The 21,979-nt window shown below is 35.5% G+C and overlaps 1 protein-coding gene and 1 long non-coding RNA gene across 2 annotated transcripts; both read left to right on the forward strand.

The window, feature by feature from the left end:
• Positions 1-10,914: 10,914 nt before the first annotated feature.
• On the forward strand, positions 10,915-15,584 carry LOC18446470 (uncharacterized). Its single transcript, XM_011629605.3, has 4 exons — positions 10,915-11,219; positions 11,421-11,528; positions 15,116-15,159; positions 15,252-15,584. Exons 1-4 carry the CDS (start codon positions 11,135-11,137, stop codon positions 15,270-15,272), a joined length of 258 nt encoding a protein of 85 aa, XP_011627907.1. The 5' UTR covers positions 10,915-11,134; the 3' UTR covers positions 15,273-15,584.
• A 1,583-nt stretch (positions 15,585-17,167) lies between these two features.
• LOC148782468 (uncharacterized) lies at positions 17,168-17,691 on the forward strand. The gene is made up of 2 exons (XR_016053590.1): positions 17,168-17,327; positions 17,430-17,691. It is a non-coding gene; the product is annotated as an uncharacterized LOC148782468 (long non-coding RNA).
• Positions 17,692-21,979: the final 4,288 nt, after the last annotated feature.

Consider the following 21,979-nt stretch of genomic DNA (forward strand, 5'->3'; position numbering starts at 1 on the left):
AGAGAGAGTGAGCAAGGTGAGAGAGAGACCCCAATGGGGGTGTGCGAGGGAGAGAAACGGACATGCAATGGGAGGGAAATTTTGTACTTTTATTTTATAAATTATAGAAAAAATAAGTATTATTAATTTTAAAAAAATAAAATTTATTTGATACACTATTTCATTTTTGTAGACCTTGTATAAGCAAGAGAGAGATTATTCAAATAAATTATAAATTGGCCATTAATCCAAAAAAAACTCTCCAATCCCCCACATTTAACCCAAACCGTAGTGCAATGACCAATAGGGAACATGGGACAGATATGAAGATAATGCTCCTTCCTGGGGCTTGAGGGTTCAGCTCCAGCATGAGCCAGCTAGGCTCGTGGTGAAGATGGATAGCCCATAAAGGGTCTCTACCTCCCCAAGGCGGTTAGAACCCCCTATGGTCTATAAATAGACCCTCTCTATCGATTTTGGGGACTCTGACCTGATAATCTGCCTTTACACAAATTACCCTTTCATGCCTTAAACCCTAGGAACCCTAGTGCACTAGACCCTGCCCTAAGCTCAATAGAACCCCTGCAACTCCAACAAGCTTGATCTACCTCTCTAACCCTTAGATAAACGCTAAAGAACCTTAAAAGATTTGGCTATAGATCACCGTAGGTGCAACTTTAGACCACAATGTTCCCCACTCACCTCGAAAGGTTCTTCAACTCCCATACAACTTTACAATAGAGCATCTCCAGTTCATCACTTTGCAAGCCAATAGGATCAATCTACTCATGACAATATTACTCTAGCTCAAGCTTTAACTCCAGGTGTCAGCTCTGTGGGCCCGACTTACAAGCCGGCCCATAATGCTTTTTCCACTTTTTTCTCCTTGTTTCTTTGCCTATTTGCTTATTTTATTTCGTTCTCTTTCAAACCTCTGTCAAGATCTCCTTCCTATTTTCCAAAGTATTTCCTAAGCTTTCTTTACCAGATTTTGGTGACTTTTAACTATTTTGTACTACTCTGTGGAGTCATGAGTACTCAGGCTCGCCAGGGTGGTGAGCCCGAGTTTCACAAGCTGGATGCACCACTTGGGGCTATTACAAAATTCAAAAAAATATAAAAATATAAAAATTTAAAGAATTTATTTTGATAAATTTTTTCATGTTTTCTATCTTTTTGGTAAAGATTGAAATGGTAATGAATACTTATTTTTACATTTTCCTATCTTTTTTAGATTATTTTGAAAATATACCCAATCACAAGTTGATTTTTTAAAAATCTATTTTTATTACTACTTTTTTAATCTCATTTCATTGCGTTTTACATTTTCTATTTTTTGGATTTTTTATAAATTTTTTAACCCCCTTTTTTTTATTGCTACATTACTCAGCCCTACTCAGGCTGAGTTATTCGGACACGGGCCACGTAATCGGATCGAGCATGGGTCAAGTACTTGCCCCGAGTAGCGGTTTCGAACACTACCTTTAACAAGTGCAGCAGGTGGACCCAAAAAGAGGAGATCGAACCTTTCATGGTCTATAATTTGACAAAACGTTTTTATCTACCTCTAATAATGCAGTTGCAGCAACCAAGCAGATTGGTCTCGTGTCCTCTCGCCCCCCGTTTTGCATGTAACAGGTGAATGGTGATAGCTCCAAGAATCAATCCTGAAACCAGATTTTGTACAAGTTTCATGTTTCTTCTGTGGCTGGTCATTAAAGGTAGGAAAAAGACTTATTAAGTGGGACAATCAGACTTTCTACAGGCATGAAATGAAGAAGGTAATTCATCACAATGTGGCTGAATGTGCAATGTATGTGAACAAAATAGAGGTGAACATATAGTTATACGCGTCTATTGCAACCATTGCCATCAACTAGAGTCTGGACTGGATATTTCCGTGGATTTCATCGGAGGATTAATATTATCTCAAGGGGAAAACAGCTCCTTCATCATTGTGGACAGGCTATCTAAATGCCACCTATTTTGATTGTGGACAGGCTATCTAAATGCCACCTATTTTGTAGTACTACTCTCACATCCATATCCTCTGGTTGCAGTAACTGAGGCTTTTAATGGTGATGGAGTATTTATAGTATTTTCACTTTTTGATTAGGTGATTTCATATGGATTATCATTATCCACTAGCTGTGTAGGTTAATTATGGCTTATCCGTTGTGCAAACTCTTAACTGTGCGAGTCATGAGTTCTGGTCTCTTCTCCTATACGTAGAGAGAAAGTGAGCAATATTACCTTTTATTTGAAAAGTATTAATGGATTGAACAAAAAGTACCTCGCAGGAGCACAACCAAGACTTGAAGGGCTAAGGCCTTTCTCTTTATTTTAAGCAATGACCTAGGTCTAATCTATCAGATTTCACATCGAATAGTTAGGGGTAATTGTAATTTTTTTGTATCAAAGGTAAATGGTCTCATTGTATACAATCTTTTTATAAAATATAATAACAAGAATCAATAGAAACATTAATAATCCGATGCATTCCATTGGTAAACAAAAACCAACAAAAACGTTACATAAACCTTCATTCACTACCTCCTATACAAGTCTCTTTCTTGAAGGAAATGACTTATGAAAGACGGTGTTAACAATTCTTATTTGAAATTAATGCGTGCTATTTTTATTAAAGAAAAGCATTGCTCATGCCACATCCCAGGATCAGGAATTGAGTGATTCCTATTTCTTTTTCAGTTTTGCTAAGTTAATTTAATTTAGTTTCTGCTATAGAAAATCAGCTTTGCAATCTTTTTCATACAGGTGTGAGGCATGAAATATACGAGATAAACCCGACAAAGTGCATGCGCAAAGTCAGTACCTTCCCTTTTTCCATGAGATCCGAAAGGTTTGCTAATGGTACCAAAAAATATTGGTATCATAAAGTGCTTTAGGAACGATTATGTAGCTTTGAACACATTATTCTACGAAAGCGCAACAGCTAAGTGCTTACTTGGTTTGCTTGTACCGAGTGGTCTGTTGGGTGGCTAAGAAGCGAGTTATAAGCTTCTTTTGCAACTTATTAGCTGGTGTTTTTGCACCAAAATGATAGTTTCCCTTCCTCCGTCGAATCGTTTTCGCTTCTCACTAGGTGGAGAACCAGGAATCAAGCTCATTTCGATCAAGATATGTTGGCAATGTGACTCACCAAAGCCTTTGTTTTATTTGGCTAGCGACACTTGTTCAGACAACTCAGGAGATGTTTGGGCCAGCTCTGATATTGCTCTTTAGAGCCCCCACCTGGTCGCTTTTCAATCCATTCCTATTTTAGGAGGTCCTCTTTTCTTTTGGTTCCTAGTTGATGGGAATTTTTTTTTTGTTTTTGTCGGATAGATCAGTCAAGAATATATGCTCTTATCTATTTTTAAAAATAATTAGGGGTTTCGAATGTATCAGTGAGGATGAAAACCTAAAGATAGCTGAAGTTCAAGTGATACTACCACCATAACTTCAACCCCATTCCCTAATGGGGACTTGATATGCATCTTATACCATTCATTCCGCTTTTGCTCGGGCAAATAGGGTGGTCTGTGTGGGGCATGTCATTATTAATAGGTTACGGGACTCTTTTTACTTGGTAAATTTGCTCTGGAATCGGCTATCAAACTAGAGCTGGGTCCACAGGGTCGTATGACACAGTGTGAAGCTAGTAAATCATAATGGAAAATTTTCGTACAGGCACGTTTTCACTCCCTTTATTATAGTATAGGGCAAATATTTTTTACAAAAATTACATGAACACCCAAGAAGGTTTTTTATTTATTTATTTATCTTTTACTTATTTCTTTTCAGAATTCCATTTATCAGACATTTCCAATACCATATAGGTGAGAAATCTCATAAACATTATGAACATGCTTACTTTTTGGTGCTTTTAATGTAGGACAACCCAAATTCCTGAGCTATCTGGAGTTATAAGCATTAGACTTACTATAAGGAATGTTATTATTTAAATTCTTGATATTCAATTAGTATAATAGAGTTTATGTAATTTAACTAAGTTTATTTATTATTTATTTTATTTATTGTTAGTTGTATTTGAATCTATTTTATTTTTCACTAGATTTTTCTTTATCTTTTATTTGATATTTTACTTTTTTATTTATAATTTTCTATTTCTAAATTTCTAGTGTATATATATATATATATATATATATATATTTATATACTTTAATTCTCAAATTAGAAATATAAAATTAAAATAAAAATTGTAATTAAAATTTAAATTAAATATCTAAAATGACAGAATAGAAATTGTTATTCTTATATTTGAAGAAATATTGAAATTATTAATTATTTCATAACAGAAAATATTATCTTATTAAATTCTACTATATTAATTAAATTGTATTATATTAATCAAATAGTAATAATTTAAATAATAATAATTACTTATAATAAGTATTGTATTTCTAATGCATGACAACTTACGAAGTTGAGCTTCCGACGTTAGAAACACTGATCAGTATGATTGTTCGGTGTTGCTAATATCAACGGGCACGAGTAAGAGAAAGTTAGAAAACTTGTACGTTTTCTCACTTGTTCATTGTTAGAAATGTCAAACATGTTGGTAATTCTAAAGGCAAAAAAGAGAAAAAGGCGAGAGGGCATGATTGGCAATGGACCCAGACCCGACTCGAGTCTTGGTATGTGTCCAAAAATTGGTCCGGCGGGTTAGGTCCTGGTCCATATATTTGACCTTAACACTAATCGGGTCCAAGTCCAAATATTGGACCTGAATATTATTTGGGTCCAGGTCCATGTGGACCCAATCCACATAGTGTTATTATACTTTCATTATATATAATTATTATTTAAATAAATATAACTATATATGTTAGTTAGGGAAAAGTTTATACTGAGGCTCTAAACAAACAAATTAGAGTCTACCTAAAAAATTTCATTAAAAAAAATTGTCTTGATGCTCAAATATCCTCAAATTGATTATCTCGACATCAAGATATATGGACATGAGAAAAAAAAATAGATTTCAAATTTTGGAAATAGTGTATTTTGTAACGCATTTTTGAACCGACAATTTTCAAGATTTTTAAGTTTTCATAGATATGTCGATCTACACTATTTTTGAAGCTTTAAGCATTATAAATAAAGATGCAAATATATTTGAAGGCTATCACAAAAGTTTCAGTATTGAAACCGCATTTCTCGATACCATTTGAAGGTAGGCTTTAATTTGATTGTTCAGAGCCTATGCTCTAAACGGCACCTTTTTAGTTATAATGTTTAAATAGATTATGTATATATAAAAATAATATTTAAATGTGTGTGTACATATACATATAGAATATCCATGGCCAACTAGGTTTTTTTGTTCATCCAAGTTAGCATGTTAGCCTAGAGACCAAAATGAAAACAGAAAAAAGGAGCGTTACGTGACGAGCAAAGCAAATCCCCAACACAAAAAAGGAACCTACTATGAAAATCTAGTCTTGTTATTGATCAAGAGAAAAAGAACATGTCAAGCGGTTTATAATGACAAATGAAGCAGGTCCCCAACACAGATTAACTGGTTTTTAATGATCAAGAGTCGTATGGAATGTGCAGAAAATGGGCAATGCTGGATAGAGAAAGAAACTAGTTTTTAAGTATCACCAGAGTGGGTTTTTGTTAGAGAGAGATTGAAGGGCCAATGCGTTCCTTTTAGAGGGAGGGAGAGAGAGAGAGGGCCTGCCATTGGAGTGATAAAGAGTGCCTTCAGCAAAACTTTGCTGCCATGAATCTTTCCCATAACTAGTGAAAAACATAGCTTGCTGCGGAGGGAGAGATAAGACTGCTAACCGGCAATAAAAAGCTCCGGTTTTTCCATTGAGTAATGCAAGAATAGTTGATACCGTTCTCTGGTTTTCTAAATTGGGGAGTGTGCAAGATCTGCACCGTCCAAATACATAGACGGTGCAGATGGCCACAGCCCAACGTCAATAAATAGGGCTGTAGCCCTAAAGAAACTTCATCCCCGAAAAAAATCTGACCTCCTCGAACCATATCGTAATTATGAGCATCTGCAAGGTTTTTTTATTTTTATTTTTTTAATAGGAATTTTTTAAATGTTAATTTAAAGTGGTGTTTGTATAAGGTGCCCACCTTAAATAATCGAAGCAAGTGCACATCGAAGCTTCTATATAGGAAGATGCAGCCAGTGCCTAAAACTCTTATAATGACCTGAAATTATTTCAACCCTATTTATGAACTTTAAAGACCTATAATAATTTCAACCCTATTTGTAAAGTTTAAAGATCGACAAATGATACACAGGTCAAGTAGATCTATAAACACAATGGTTCAAATAAGTTTTTATAATATACACTATTTTTAAAAGTTGAACCTTTTTTTTTTTCTATATCCATCCATCTCGAAGTTAACACAATGGTTCAAATAAGTTTTTATAATATACACTATTTTTAAAAGTTGAACCTTTTTTTTTTTCTATATCCATCCATCTCGAAGTTATTATGATCAATTGTAGGGTTTTTCAACACCAAAACAACCCTTTTTTAATGGCATATGAAATCCACCTCACTAACACCTTATATAAAGGTTTTCGCAACTTAATAAAAAGTGTTTACATCATTCTTATCCACTCATGTAAATGTTGCTGCACTTTATAAACCAAGGGATCGGCAATTGTTTTTCTTAATCCACAACATCATCCAAGCCGCTGTAGGAAGCTGCAGGTGCCCAAAACTCTTATGATGAACTGAAAACTTGCTACCCTAATATGAAATTTAAAGATCTAAAAAAAATGCAGATCAAGTAGATATATAAACACGATGCTTTAGATAATCTTTTATAATATACACTATTTTTAAGATTTGAACTGCTATTTTTGGTTTTTTGGGATTGTATACAATGAGACCATTTGTTTTTGGTAAAGGGAGGTCACAATTACTTACAACCATATGTGTAATATGATACAACCATATATGAAATATGATAGCTTGGGTATGCACAAAGTTCGAAAAAATTTCTTTAGAACTTTGAGCTTGGCCAATAAAATAAATGCAGCTATCCAATTTCACATCCAATGGTAAATGGTCTCATTATATACTTTCCATTCTTTTTTTTTTCATAATCCAAACATCTTAAAGTTGTTTTTTCTTTTCTTTTTGAAAAAAAATCTTGAAGTTGTTACGATCAATGGGAGGGAATTTCAACACCAGAACAACCCTTTTTGATGGTAAATGGTCTCATTATATACTTTCCATTCTTTTTTTTTTCATAATCCAAACATCTTAAAGTTGTTTTTTCTTTTCTTTTTGAAAAAAAATCTTGAAGTTGTTACGATCAATGGGGGGGAATTTCAACACCAGAACAACCCTTTTTGATATGTATATGAAATCCGCCCCACTTCTTGAGCACAATGTTAGCATCTTTTATGAAGTTTTCCCTTACTTAAAAAAAGTGTCTACATCAATCTCATTCACTGGTGTACATGTTGCCGCACTTTATAAACCGGGCGACCAGCAATTTTTTTTCCTAATCACTCCCAAAACATAAATTAATTGCTCCAAAATTGATGCTTTGGTTAAATGAAAATCCTGTTAACGTGGTATCAATTGGCTTTGCGGTGCCTTTATTAGAAAAAGTGGTTGAGAATCATTTAAATAAAAAAATGAACTATTTTTAGAATTAGTCGGAACAAGATAAAGTATATGGAATGCGAGTTTAGTAATAATAAGAATATAGATGAAGAAGTAGTTAAGAGTGATGACTAGAAAATACCAAAAAGAGCGCACTTTAGATATCTTGGGTTGATAATAAAAGAAAATGGAGACATTGAGGAAGATGTCGTATATAGAATTAGAGCTGGGTGGGTGAAGTAGAGATGTGCTACCGGGATTTTATGTGATCACCGCATACCAATGAAGCTGAAGGGCAAGTTCTTATAGGAAAGCTGTGAGAACAGCTTTGTTCTATAGGGTGGAATGTTGGGAGGTAAAAAAAAAATTATACCCATAAAATGAGTGCGTGGTATGAGTGAATAACAAGACAACAAGGGATAAAATTCGAAATAAATACATTTAAGAAAATTTAGGTGCGGCACCAATTTGCAATAAGATGAGAGAGAGTAGAAGATTTAGGTGGGCTAGTCATGTGTGGCACCAATAAAACACTTGTTAGGAGGTAGTACAATACATGTTAGGAAGTACGAGCTATTTCAAGAAGAAGGCTAATAAAGAGCAAGGGGTAGGCTCAAAAGAACATGGTTGGAAGGAGTGAGAAAAAATGTAGGGACTTATGGTCTCATTAAGGGTATGACCCTTAATAAAGCAGAATGACGAACCAGGATTCTAGTAGCTAACCTTAATTAAGTGGAAAAATGCTTTGACAGTGATGATGATCCATACTCAGTTGTACTTCTATGATTTGGTTTTTGACTCCATTCACACTAAAGGGTAAGGGCTCAAATCCCCACTGACTTACCACTTTGATTGTCAAAAACAAAAAAATATATTTGGTCAATGGATGTATAAACACTAATATTGAGAGAGATTACTTAAAATTAAAAAGAAGAAAAAAAATAAAATAAACAAAAAGGCAAAATAAAATGAAACCTCACCCGTCCTAGAACTAAGGGTAGCAATAGGCAGGGTAGGCCGGCCGACCCTAAAAAACTAGGGCTTGGGCCACAAAATGTAGCCCAAGGGCCAAGTCGAGCTGGGCCAGGGCCTGCGTAGCCCAGCCTGGCCCTCATTTTTCTTCACTTGTCCTTCTAGTCATTTTTTTTTTGTTAATTTTTTTTTTTCTAGCCGAGCCCTACAAGGGTTGGGCCTGGTCTAGGCCAGGGATGGCCCTACAGAGAGTAGAAATAAGGCAGGGCCAAGTCCAGGGCTGGCCCGACCCAGGCCCGTACCGTTGCCGGCGAACTAGAACTAACAGGATAAGTGTGCGTTGGAAAAAAAAAAAAAAATCAAACAACAAACCTCATTATGTGACTCACTCATTAGATGTCACCACGGATCCAGCTCTGTCCTAGCTGTTTGATGTGCCTTTGGTAGACAAGTAACCTTTGGAGTATAATGGCCAGAGTTGAAGAAAGGTCCTTGGTGCTTTATTACATGCCCCACACCATTGTGACGTGCACACATTTGGATGAGTACTAATTGTGCAGGACTTGGTCATAGTGCACATCTCGACGGCCCATGCAAGTCGAGGGCATTTTCGTCATATTAACAGAAACTCTTGTGGCCAAGGATGTTGCTAAAAAACTCTACATCCAAGCCTAGGTCCTTTTCAACTTTGGATCTAAGTTCTATATCTTTAGTTCTTTAATAATTGAAGATATATTTTCCTTTTGGTGTTTTTCAATTATCCACGGATCATATGAACCCGAATGCATAAGCTTCCACCACTGTCCATTCAATAGATGAACGGTGATGGAGAGTTGGTGGGCTTGAAACTTCACATCATGTTATGAGCGGGAGATCTCCAATTACCTTTGTTATAAGGAGGTATCGAATATCTCTAGCCATCTGATTTTGAATTGGACAGCTTGAGTCATGTCATAAAATATGATAAGTTGTTTTTTAAATTTTGGAATCTAGTCAATGGTTTGAAGTCTGACTGGCAAGGGTGACTGTGGCCTCCTTATATCAAAAGTAAATGGTCACTATATATGCTTTCCAATTTTCTATATGGTTCATATTTTATTAGGGATTTAGTGCATTAGCTAGTTCACCCTATTTAAGTGTGCTGTCTTTCCAAAAATTAATATTTAGAGATGGATTTTAGATCTAAAATTGCACCAATCGATAAATATCAACCACAACAATCACAAATATGAAGAAACAACCTATTTCTAAAGTGAAAATGGCACTATTTTTTCTTTTAAGATACATGATCATCGTGGTCGAGATTACAGACTTGTGAAATTTTTGGCCCAAAATATATTCCTAATATGGATATTTGGAAGGGACACATTTAAATAGAAAGTCACCACTACTAGTTTGTTTCCTTTTTTATTGAAAAAGGTTTATATATGGGATAGGCTTTGTCAAATAAAGTAAAACTGCACTTCAAAATCCTGCCGTAAAATGTTGTTTTAAAGAACTAAAAAACCCTCAAATTATTCATCTGAAATGAGAAAAAAAATGGAAACCTTAAATATCTAGGTCATCCATTTTCAAATTTAGGACATAACAATGGTTGTTTATGAGATTGGAATTCTATTTTTTAAAGAGGAGGGGCACTATATACTTTTGAAATGTAAATCCTAGTACTGTATGTAAAGGGAAAGGTTTATATACTTCTCCTTCCGTACAGACCGGCCAATTTAGATCAAATAAGATATTAACCGTTTCATCTAGATCCGACACCGCAAAGTATCTTATTAGTAAGTTTTATTCTACAAGTTATATGAATATTAAATTTGATATGTGCCATCATCTCAATGACATGCACCTAAAATAAATAAAAAAAATATCAAAAACTAAAATGACAAAAAATACCCTTGAGGTATTTTGGTTATCTTATTTAGTCAGGAATATTTTGTTTATAATTTTTGCATGTGAGAGATTAAGAAAGGAGTGGACGCCCAAAATTTGGTGTCAAGATTGTTGGTAAAAAAACATTAAAAATAAAAGGGGTCACATTATAAGTGGAACCATCTCAACCGTTCATTCAAATCTGATGGCTAGATAAGGGGAGTATATAACTAATATACATTAAATGAAGTATAGAAAGCTTGCCCTAATGTAAATCCTAGTACTTCGCTCACCGTGCAGTTATTTATTTAGTGTGCTAAATAAACACTAAATAAGCAAGGCACGTGCAAGACTAGTTGTTTGTACTACAAAATAAGTTTGTATTGCAAAAGAAGTCTACCAAAAAAGCCTAGCCTTTGGTCGGTAGTTGGCAGCACCTAGGGGGGCCACATTAAGTGACCGTGGCGTGGCTAACACCATTCACACACACATGGGCTTGTCCATGCCTCTAAATAAATACTCTCTTTTGGTTGTTCAGGCCTTGAATGCTCATCCATGGATAACCCACCTCTCCCTCTCTAACACACGCTGGATCCATTAGACTCAGAAAGTGATGGATCAAACCTCCATATGTTTGAGTTAGGGTTTCTGGGTGTTCTTATACATGGGCTTCAACCTGCAAGAAAAGAATAGGTAAAGAGATGGAGCTGAAACCAGGCCTCAAGTTCAGCTTCTTCATGTCCTTCTTCCTCATTGTGCTAGCCAAACCAGTGTTTTCTCAAGAAGGTATTTGACAAGGTTTTTTTTTTTTGTTGACAAATCACTTATGCTTTTATTTATCTAACTTCTAAGGCATCTTAATGCTATTAATATGATTTGCTATGGTGATTGATTGATTTGCTATGCTGATTGATTGATTAGCATTATATTACCTGGTAAGCTTCTTCTCCTCCGCTTATTGATATGATGGTGATGATCACATCATAGGTGGTTATAGCTCCAACATTAATCCCGAGATTTACGAGATCGACTATAGAGGGCCAGAAACGCATTCTCATGTACCTCCTTCGTATCCCTTCAACAACCCTTCCAATGGTATCACACTAACTTTGTCTCTTTGTAACATCATCATCATGATGATTATCTATGTATAATGTCGATCTCAATTTTTTTAAGTAAAAACATAACATAAAAGAGAAACTTATGCAAATTTTATTATAAAAATTTTCTCACGCGCACATGCATTATTTACCCAAACACATTCAACACCAACGCATCTTGACCATGCCTTTCCGGCTTTTACATATGAATTGTAGCGAGAAGAGTCATGGATTTGGAACACACACTCACATTCACTCTCTCTTCTCCCCTGTACATCAAGTTAAGCAATCTTTAATCTCTCTCTCCTGTACATCAAGTTGAGCAGTCTTTAAAGTTTAAAGAGTAATTTACATATGGCCACCAAAACAAACTACAAAATACGGAAAAGAGCCTTTTTTTCCCCTGAAAATTACGCGCAAGGTTGGTTGTTTTGTTTTGTTTTTGTTTTTCCCTCGATCCGAATTAGCAACATTTGGCTGATTTTATTTTATTTAGTTGTTTTTTTGTTTTATCGAATGTAGGGTTGTGACCTATCTTAGGTCATTTTTGGACTGGTCTGAGGCCCTAACCTCGGGCTGCAAGCATTGTATCTTTAGGCCACAAAGATAGCGGTCTGAGGTATAGGACCATGGTTTGCTAATTCTGTGGCTTTTGGCCACACAGAGAGCGATCTGAGATTGCGACCTCTAGTTCTGTGCCTATTTCCCAGCCCGACCGATGTCCTTAACATCAGACTGCCTATTTTAGGACAGTCCGACATTTCACACAGATGCAAAATGAAAAAAATAAAAAAGCCACACGAGGACTAATCTCGTGCATAAGTTTGAGGGAAAAAAAGATTTGTTTTATATTTTCATATTTGTTTTCATGCTCCGTAATTAAATTACTCAAATTTAAAATGGGGCACCGTTAAATCACCCATATAGAAAGTGCTTTGTATTATTGTATTGGGTATCTTCCACTGTTCGAAAAATCGCACCGGCCTCGAAAACTGGCCAATGACAGGTTTCGACTAATTTTTTTTAAAAATACTCGGCCGAACCACCAAAACCGACCAAAATTGGATCGACTAGTGCCCAATTTTGATTCGACTGGCTAGTTCTGAGTTGGACCGACCAAGTTTGCTAACACTCGTGTCTCCTTCAAATTATTTTGTAGGGGAATGATTTCATGCAATGGTTGTATAGTAGTATAATATAACCACACATCTAGAAAATCATGTTTTTGGTATTTGTATGACCCTAAATATTGCATACACATTCTCTTCATTATTATAATCTATCCTACGGGAAAAAAAAATAAAATAAAATCAATTTGCACCGTAGATATGGTCAAAATTAGTACCCTCCAACAATATATCTCGACCATCCATTGATGAATTTCAAGATTTGAGCCTTAACAAATTCAAAATCATTTTTTTCCTTTTTAGCAAAATTAATTTAATGATGATAACGCTATATAAAAATTTTAGGAATAAAAAAAATCCTTATGAAGCCCATATCTAACCATCTCATTAAAATGGACGGCTTATATTAATTGGGCTAGAAACACACTTTCTATGGCGTTTTTTCAAAATTTTCTTTTTAACGATTGTTTTTCAGAATGAAAAGAGTGTACATTTAAAAATTTGTATGAAACAAATCTCTCAAACATAGTTTTTGAAAGTGATTACATAATACTATTATACATCTGTTGCATCCTCTATTTTATAAAAGAGGGAAATGAGATGTGTAATGAACGGATCACACACGTGCTGTTTTATATCTTAAAATACGTTAAAATACAAGTCCAAATAAACACTTTATAAACCCCAACAACATATCAACGACAAGAGTTCGAAATTAACTCTCTAACTTTATGAAATAAAGGGAGCTTTCTATCCCACATATATAATACGGGGACCTTTGTCTTAGCCGTCAGATCTGAGTAGATGGCCGAGATGACTTGAGTCACAATGTCACAAGCTAGCTTTTAATAATCATATCTTGATCATACGACTCATAATTTTTATTTATTTTTATTCTATAAATAATTTTGAAGCAAACTTTCAGGCATGTATAGATCTGTTTGAGGCTCACATGGTAAAAATAATAAAAAAATATTTTCCATAATAAAAATTATCATAATACCCTTAAAAATTTCTGGGGCATTTTGGTCATTTATTTTTATGAAAAGTTTATATAGGGATGAGGCTCTAAATAATCAAATTAAAGCCTATTTCGAAACTTTCACTAGAAGAGGTTGTTTTGATGCCTAAATATTCTCAAATTGAGCATCTCGACATCAAGATGCATATACATGAGAAAAAAATGCATTTCAAATTTTGGAAATAGTGTATTTTGTAATACAGTTTTGGTTTTCAAGATTTTCAAGATTTCATAGATCTATCGATCTACACTAATTGTGAAGCTTTTAACTTCATAAATAAAAATAAAAATATATTTTAAGGCTATCACAAATATTTCTAGTATTGAAACCACGTTTCCCGATATCATTTGAAGGTAGGCTCTATACAAACCACACCCTTTATTTCTACATAAAATATATTTTTCTTATTTTTCCCATGTTCGCCTTAATTTATGATGAGATGCAAATATTATGTAAAAAAAATAAAAAATAAAACAATGGTTAATGTGATATTGTGGTATGAACAATCGTAGCCGTGCGATTCAGATCGAACGACTAAGACGCAGGGTCATATATAACTTATATGTGGTTGGGGTCACGTAGCCACATTTCCCTATAAATAAGTCCCTGAAATAACATAAAAGATGTCGCATAATAATCTCAGCTTAATAGTAGCCGAACAACTTATAAATTTCTTGAACCCAACCACGACTAAACATAATTAAAGTATCAAATCTTTTGATAATTTCCTTTCAAAAAAAATAATTGATATTTCATATTACATACTTTATATTCCTACGGTTACCATCTTCTAATATGCAAGTATACGTAAATCTTCAAGTTTCATAACAATATAGAATGAGGTTCCTGAATTTTGATGGGAATGTATAATTGAAAAAAAAAAAAAAAAAAAAAAAAAAAAAAAAAAAAAAAAAAAAGAAAGGAAGGAAGAAGGAAGAAGAGTAGGGCTGGCTCACACAATGGAACAATTGCACTAAATTCTATATTCCATCATTTCTATTTATTTCATCATCATCACATCAGAGCTTTTTCCAACATTATTTCTATTTTATCTATGGAAATTAATTACTAAGTCCATGTACTACTACAATTGTGGCTATAAATTGTTGTGGTAGTTTAGGGCCGGTCTCTAAGGGTCCACATCAAGAACTGAACGTGTTTTATATATCTTACAACAACTCGATTTGAAATCTGACAGATAAGAGTAATTGTGACCTCTTTGTATTAAATTAAATATTTTTTTATATATTTTTCTTTTACCTATTGCATTTTTTCTAAATGAATGTTAATAAACATGACGTAAGCGCCTAACTCTAGATGTCATTTTGTGCGCCCACTTTCGAAAATTTTACACTCTGTACCATTTTGTGGAACCTCAATGTTTTATATACAAGTGGACTTGGTTTGCTATAAATAGGATGTTACTTTTGTAGGAGTTGATTCCAAGGGTCCAAAACATTGGGATTCCAGGGGAAAGGTAAGAAAATTCCATTGCATTCTTTATTCCTAGTTTCATCATATTATTTGTTGATCATTTATGTCTAAATAAGTTCTTTTATGTTTTGGCAGAGAAAAAGGATTCATGGGTGAAGGTTGATAGTGAACAATGGTAGGAGAGTGCTCGTGCTATGTCCATGAAAATAGATGTTGAAAAAGAAATATATTTAAGGCTTGAAAAAAATAAATATATTTGAGAGTTGATGGCATATAATTTGTACCTTGTAGAGTTCAAGGGTGTATTATTAACCAAAATATAAGGGGTTTTATTGGGTAAGGTAATGCGAAAAGGAAGGCCCTGGCTGGCAATACGAAACTACAGGTGGGCTTCATGTGATTTGGTCGCTTTGTTGGCTAACTCTTTGGCTGCCACATATATTATTAAGAAGTCATTTTGGCTGCCCAGTCACATTTTTTAGGAAAAAATATTATATTAGGTGTCAACCTTACCCTGTACTCTATAGGGTAGCCTAAAAAACCAACCACAACATATCTTGATCTCGAGACGCTTAGATATGGAAAAATGAAAAAAAATAATTTTAAGTCTTGAAAATAGTATATTTTGTAGCGTATTATTTGGACTACCAATTTTTAAGATTTTTAAGTATTATAGATCTACTTGATTAACATTATTTTTAAAATTTTAAATTTCATGGTAAAAGACGAAAATAAATTTTTAGGGCATCATAAAGTTCGTCGGCATCAAAATTAAATCTTTTAGTATTATAATTTGGGGGCATGTGGTTGACATATACGCAAACCGCACCCTTTCATTAAATGTTAACCATAAATTTCATTAATTAAAGTTTCATATGCATTGACTTACATATAAGGTTACAAAGTCAAAAGAATGTAACCAAAACAAATACAAAAAACTGTCAGTTTTAATTTAGAAAAATGAGTGTTGATCAACTTTGTACTCATGCATCCCAGCTCTCTCCGTCACCTTCTTTCATTCTTCACTTTTCTCTTCACTATGTGTGAATGATTATTCTATTGGAAACGGTGATTATCCAAAATCATACACATAAAGAAATTCCATATTATGTGGGATTGAGGTTGATATTGATAAGTTTCCTACAAGAAATAGAAATCCAAAAGATTAGGACTCTTGAATATATCTCTTGATTATTGAGATATATATATCTTATATATGAAGTTTTCTATTTAATATGAATTCCTAATTTTATATATATGGGATGAAAGTGCAGAGAATTGGTGTGCCCTATTTGGGTCACCATATGAGAAATGTGGCTTCCTCTAAAGAGAGATGCATGACCTCCTCTACATTGGTAAGGCCTCCCCTAGAGAGAAGATAGTTTCCTATGGAGAAAAACATCACGGATGTGTCTCTTTTAGATTGAAAAGTTGGTTTTTTGTAAAGAACCAGTTCCCATGAAGGTTTTGGGTGGTTTTTCCTTTAAGCAAGAGAGTTTTGGTTACTCTCAAGGTTCTCATCTTAGACAGTGGTTTAGTTGTGAAATAGATATGATTTCTTCCTGTACAATGCTTTAGCTGTGTAATGGAGATATGAGAGATCGATAGTGGTGCCTATTAGGAGAACATGTTTAAAAGGGTTTGCTCAACTGAGTTTTGTTGAGGATTAAAGACGTAACTCTCTGTCCCAAAATCTATGATGTAACTTTCATTGGATATAACGAATTTCAGTTTCCTGTGCCTGTACATGTAGCCCCTTTTGGTGAACCACGTAAATCTTTGTGTTCTTATAGCATGTGTGTTTCATGCCTAATTTCCCGTATTATGGTTTGTGCTCTCTCTTATTTTGTTTCTAGCTAGATAAGTAAACGATCTTGATGGGATCAACTTTCGGATTCTTGTTTCCGCATCTAAGAGGGTTCTTAAAGGAAATAAAAATCCAAAAGATTAGGACTTTGGGATACATATTTTGATTCTTGAGATATATGTAACATCTTTAGGAAGTTTCTTGTTTAATATGGATTCCTAACCTTATATATATGAGATGACAGTGAGAATTGATGTGCCCTATTTGCGTCACCATATGAAAAATGTGGCTTCCTTTAGAGAGAGAGAGGCATGGGCCTCCTATATATGAGAGGTAAGGTCTCATCTTAAAGAGAAGATTCCTATGAAGAAAAACTCCACGCTGTGCCTTCGATAAATTGAGAGGTTGGTTTCTTGTAAAGAAACGATTCCCATGAAGATTTTGAGTGATTTCTCTTTTTAGTGAGAGAAAGTCTATGTTGCTCTCAAGGTCCTTCTCCTGTACAGTGGTTTAGCTATGGAATGGAGATGATCTCTTCTTGGACAGTGGTTTAGCTGTGGAATAGAGATTACATGTCGACGATTTTCCCGATCAAGAGACTGGGTTTTGTCGAGGGTTAGAGCGGTACGTCTATCTCCTAAAATCTGTAATGTAACTTTCATTGGTATAGTGGATTTTAGTTTTCCATGCCCCGTGGATGTAGCCCTTCTGGGGTGAACCACATAAATCTCGATGTTCTTATGGTATGTGTATTTCATGCTTTATTTTTTGTATTATGGCTCGCGCGCTCTCATATTTTATTTCTAGTTGGATAAGTACACGATCTTAAAGGGATCCAACTTTTGGGATTCTTGTTTCCGCATCTAAGATGATCCTTAAATCCTAACAAGTGGTATCAGAGCGCATGGTTTAGTACAAGGCTAGTATTTGTACATTTGATTGAAGAAAAGCACATGGCAAAGTATGTGAGCATTTTATTTTAGGTGGAGAAATATGATGTGAAGCACTATCTTTCAATAAAAATGATTAAGGAATTTATTTGGCAAAAGATGAAGTAATCATAATGCTATCCAATGGAGGTTGGCATGGTGAGCATGTAATTTTGATATCAAGGTGGAGATTGTTGGATATGGTAATTTTCCAAAATCACTTACATAAGGAAATCCCATATTATGTGGGATTGATATTGATATTGATAAGTTTCTTAAAAGAAATTGAAAAGAATAGAGATAGTTGTTGGATATAATGATTATCCAAAATCACTCACATAAAAAAATCCCATATTATGTGGGATTGAGAATGATATTGATAAGTTCCCTAAAAGAAATAGAATTAAAAAAATATTAGGCCTCTAGATATATCTTATTGTTCTAGAGATATGTATAACACATAGGAAGTTTTCTATTTGATGTGGATTCCTAACCTTATATATGGGATGGAAATGCAGAGAATTCACGTGCCCTATTTCGATCATCATATGAGAAATGTGGTTTCCTCTAGAGAGAGAGAGGCAAGGGGCTCCTGTGCATGAGAGGCAAAGCTTCTCCTTAGAGAGAAGAGAGCTTCCTATGGAGAGAAACTAAATGTAGATTGAGATGCTGGTTTTTTGTAGAGAAGTGTTCCTCTGAAGATTTTTTGTGGTTTCCCCTTTTAGTGAGAAAAAGCCTTGGTTGTTCTTAAGGTTATCCTCCAGGACAGTGGTTTAGTTGTGGAATAGAGATGAGACGTCGACGATGGTGTCGATCGGGAGCCTGGGTTTAAAAGGGTTTACTCGACTGAATTTTGTAGAGGGTTATAGAGGCAACTCTATATCCCAAAATCTGTAATGTAACTTTATTGGAATAGTGGATTTCAGTTTGTTGTGCCCGTGGATGTAGGCATTTGGAGGTGAACCACATAAATCTTTGTGTTTTTGTAGTGTGTGTTTTTATGCTTTATTTATCGTATTATGGTTTATGCTCTCGTCTATTTTGTTTCTAGCTAGATAAGTACACGATCTTGGTGGGATCCAATATTTGGGATTCCTGTTTGCATCTAAGAGGGTTTTGAAATCCTAAGAAGTGGTATCAGAATGCATGGTTCAGTGCAAGGCTAGTGTTTTTGCATTCGGTTGAAGAAAAACACATGGAAAAGTATGCGAGTGTTTTATTTGAGGTGGAGAAATATAATGGCAAACACATTTTTTCAACAAAAAAGATGAAGGAATTTATTTGGCAAAAGATAAAGAATTCATAAAGCTATCAAATGGATGTTGGCTTGATGAGCAGGTGATTTTGATATCAAGGTGGAGATTGTTGGATATAGTGATTATCAAAAATCACCCACATAAGGAAATCCCATATTATGTGGGATTGAGATTGATATTGGTAAGTTTCCTAAAGGAAATAAAATTCCAAAAAGATTAGGCTTCTGGATATATCTCTTGGTTCTTTAGATATATGTAACATATAAGAAATTTCTTATTTGAGGTGGATTCTTAACCTTATCTATATGAGATGAAAGTGCAGAGAATTCATGTGCCCTATTTGGGTCACTATATGGGAAAGGTCGTTTTCTCTAGAGAGAGAGGCAGGAGCCTCTTATGCATGAGAGGCAAAGCCTCCCCTTAAAGAGAAGTGAGCTTTCTAAAGAGAGAAACTCTACGTTGTGCCTCCTGTAGATTGAGAGGCTAGTGTCTTGTAGAGAAGCGTTCTCATGAAGATTTTTGATGGTTTCCCTTTCAGTAAGGGAAAGCCTTGATTGCTCTTAAGGTTTTCCATTTGGACAATGGTTTAGATGTGGAATAGAGATGGTTTCTTCTTGAAAAGTGATTTCGCTGTAGAATAGAGATGAGAGGTCGACGATGACGCTGATCGGGAGACCGGGTCTAAAAGGGTTTACTCGATTGGGTTTTGTCGAGGGTTATAAAGGTAACTATATGTCCCAAAATTTGTAATATAACTTTCATTAGAATAGTGGATTTCAATTTGTAGTGCCCGTGGATGTAGCCCTCTTGGGGTGAACCATGTAAATCTTTGTATTCTCGTGCTGTCATTTATTTTATTTCTAGTTGGATAAGTACATGAACTTGGTGGGATCCAATATTTGGGTCTCATGTTTCTACATCTAAGAGGGTTATTAAATCTTAACGATTGTCTCTTTCTAGACAGTGGTTTAATTGTGGAATAGAGATGAGAGATTAACGATGGTCCCAATTGGGAGACTATATTTGAAAGAGTTTACTCGACTGGGTTTTGTTGAGGGTTAAAGAAGTAACTCTATCTCCCAAAATCTGTAATGTAACTTTCATCGGTATAGTGGATTTCAGTTTACCATGTCCATTGGTCGGGTTTGGATGTACCTCGCTCGAGCTCCCTCGGGGACCCTGGTTCGATTGACCACCTCTTGATCAACCGCCTGACCTCACCAGCACGTCTACGACTCGTGTGTCACTTGCGGATAGGTATGTCCAAGAGACGGACTCGAGCACCTACCTCACCGCGGTTTGAGGTCGTGGGATAAGCCCGGGCTATTGCCCTCTTAGATCAATGAATAAAAGCCCTATGGCTGTCCATCATTACGGTTTGAATTCAACCCCCTTTCTAAACTCAACACCTCACTTAAGCTCTCACTGAAAAACTACTAATGGAATCCAAATATAATGTACTCCTCTTTGATTTGCTTTATGGGCTAATGACTCTAGTTTTAAGGGTAGAGTTACAAGAAAAATAAGCAAGAGAGAGAAGAAAGAAGAGAATAAGAATAAGAACTTGATGAAAACTTAGATTAGAGGTGAGAAAAAGAAGAAGAAAATGAGGAAGACAAAGGAAGTAAAAAGATGACCAAGAGAAAATTGGGTAGTCTCTCGGCGTAACCTCTCTTAAGAGATATTACCGGAGACAAGGAAAAGTATCAAGCTCGAAGCCTTGGTACTCAGAGGTTTTGGAAAGTGGAGTTACAGGACTGAGCATATAACTATGTCACTAAACCAAAACCCCTTAAAAATGATTAAGGGAGAGAAGAAAGTGAAAGAGAAAGAAAGAGAGAGGGAGATGAAAGCCTCTCACAACCCAAACACTGTATGGCTCGGTGGTTAGAGTAGTGAAAGGCTCAGAACTTTAAAGAAAGTTGACTTAGGATGGCCCCAACCCGAGTGATCGAGTGTAAGAGAATCAGTATCTCTTATGACCCGACTTCACTGTGCGAGCTAATAGCTAGAGTAACAATTCGAGAGTTAGAACCCTAGGACACCAAAATTGAGTGCTCAAGAAGTGAAAGAAACAATAAGTAAAGAAAGAAGTAAAGGAATGATGAAATGAAAAGCAAAGTAAATTGAATGAGGAGTTTAAAATAAGATTTAGAGAGGGAAGATAATATTTAAAGTGAGAGAAAATAGGGTTAATGAGGTCAAAGAATGATGGACCCACTATAGTGCAAGTCTGGACTCTAAGGGAGATGAGAGGGTAGAGGAAATAGAGCGAATGGAGAAATGAGGTAGAAGTAGGATGGATAGGGGGTTAGATTACAGTAGGGCGGATAGGGAAGAGAGATGAAAGGGGTGGATAGGATGTTAGAAGAGAGAGGGACGGATAGGGATTAAATGAGGGAGGGGTGGATAGGGGGATGAGAGAGTGGCTGATAGGGTATGAAATGAGAGAGGGGCAGATAGGGATGATAGAGGAGACAGGGGCAAATATGGCTAAAGAGAAGAAAGGGGCGGATAGGGTTCAGGAGGAGAGGGGGGTGGATAGGGCTAAGAGAGAGGGGTGGATAGGGTGACAAAGGAGAGAGGAGAGAGGGGCGGATAGGAGCGAGAATGGGAGAGGGGTGTATAGGGCTAAGAGAGGGGGGAAGATCGGGTTAAAGAGGAGAGAGGGGCAGATAGGGTTAAGGAGAAGAGAGGGGTGGATAGAAGCGAGAATGGGAGAGGGGTAGATAGGGCTAAGAGGGGGAAGATAGGGTTAAAGAGGAGAGAGGGGCAAATATGAGCGAGCATGGGAGAGGGGCAAATATGAGCGAGTATGGGAAAGGGGCAGATAGGGCTAAGAAAGAGTGAGGGGCGGATGCGAAGAGTAGA

Source organism: Amborella trichopoda, chromosome 4 (assembly GCF_054954075.1).
Source record: "Amborella trichopoda isolate Santa Cruz 75 chromosome 4, AtrichopodaSantaCruz75HAP2 v2.0, whole genome shotgun sequence".
Classification (NCBI taxonomy): domain Eukaryota; kingdom Viridiplantae; phylum Streptophyta; class Magnoliopsida; order Amborellales; family Amborellaceae; genus Amborella; species Amborella trichopoda.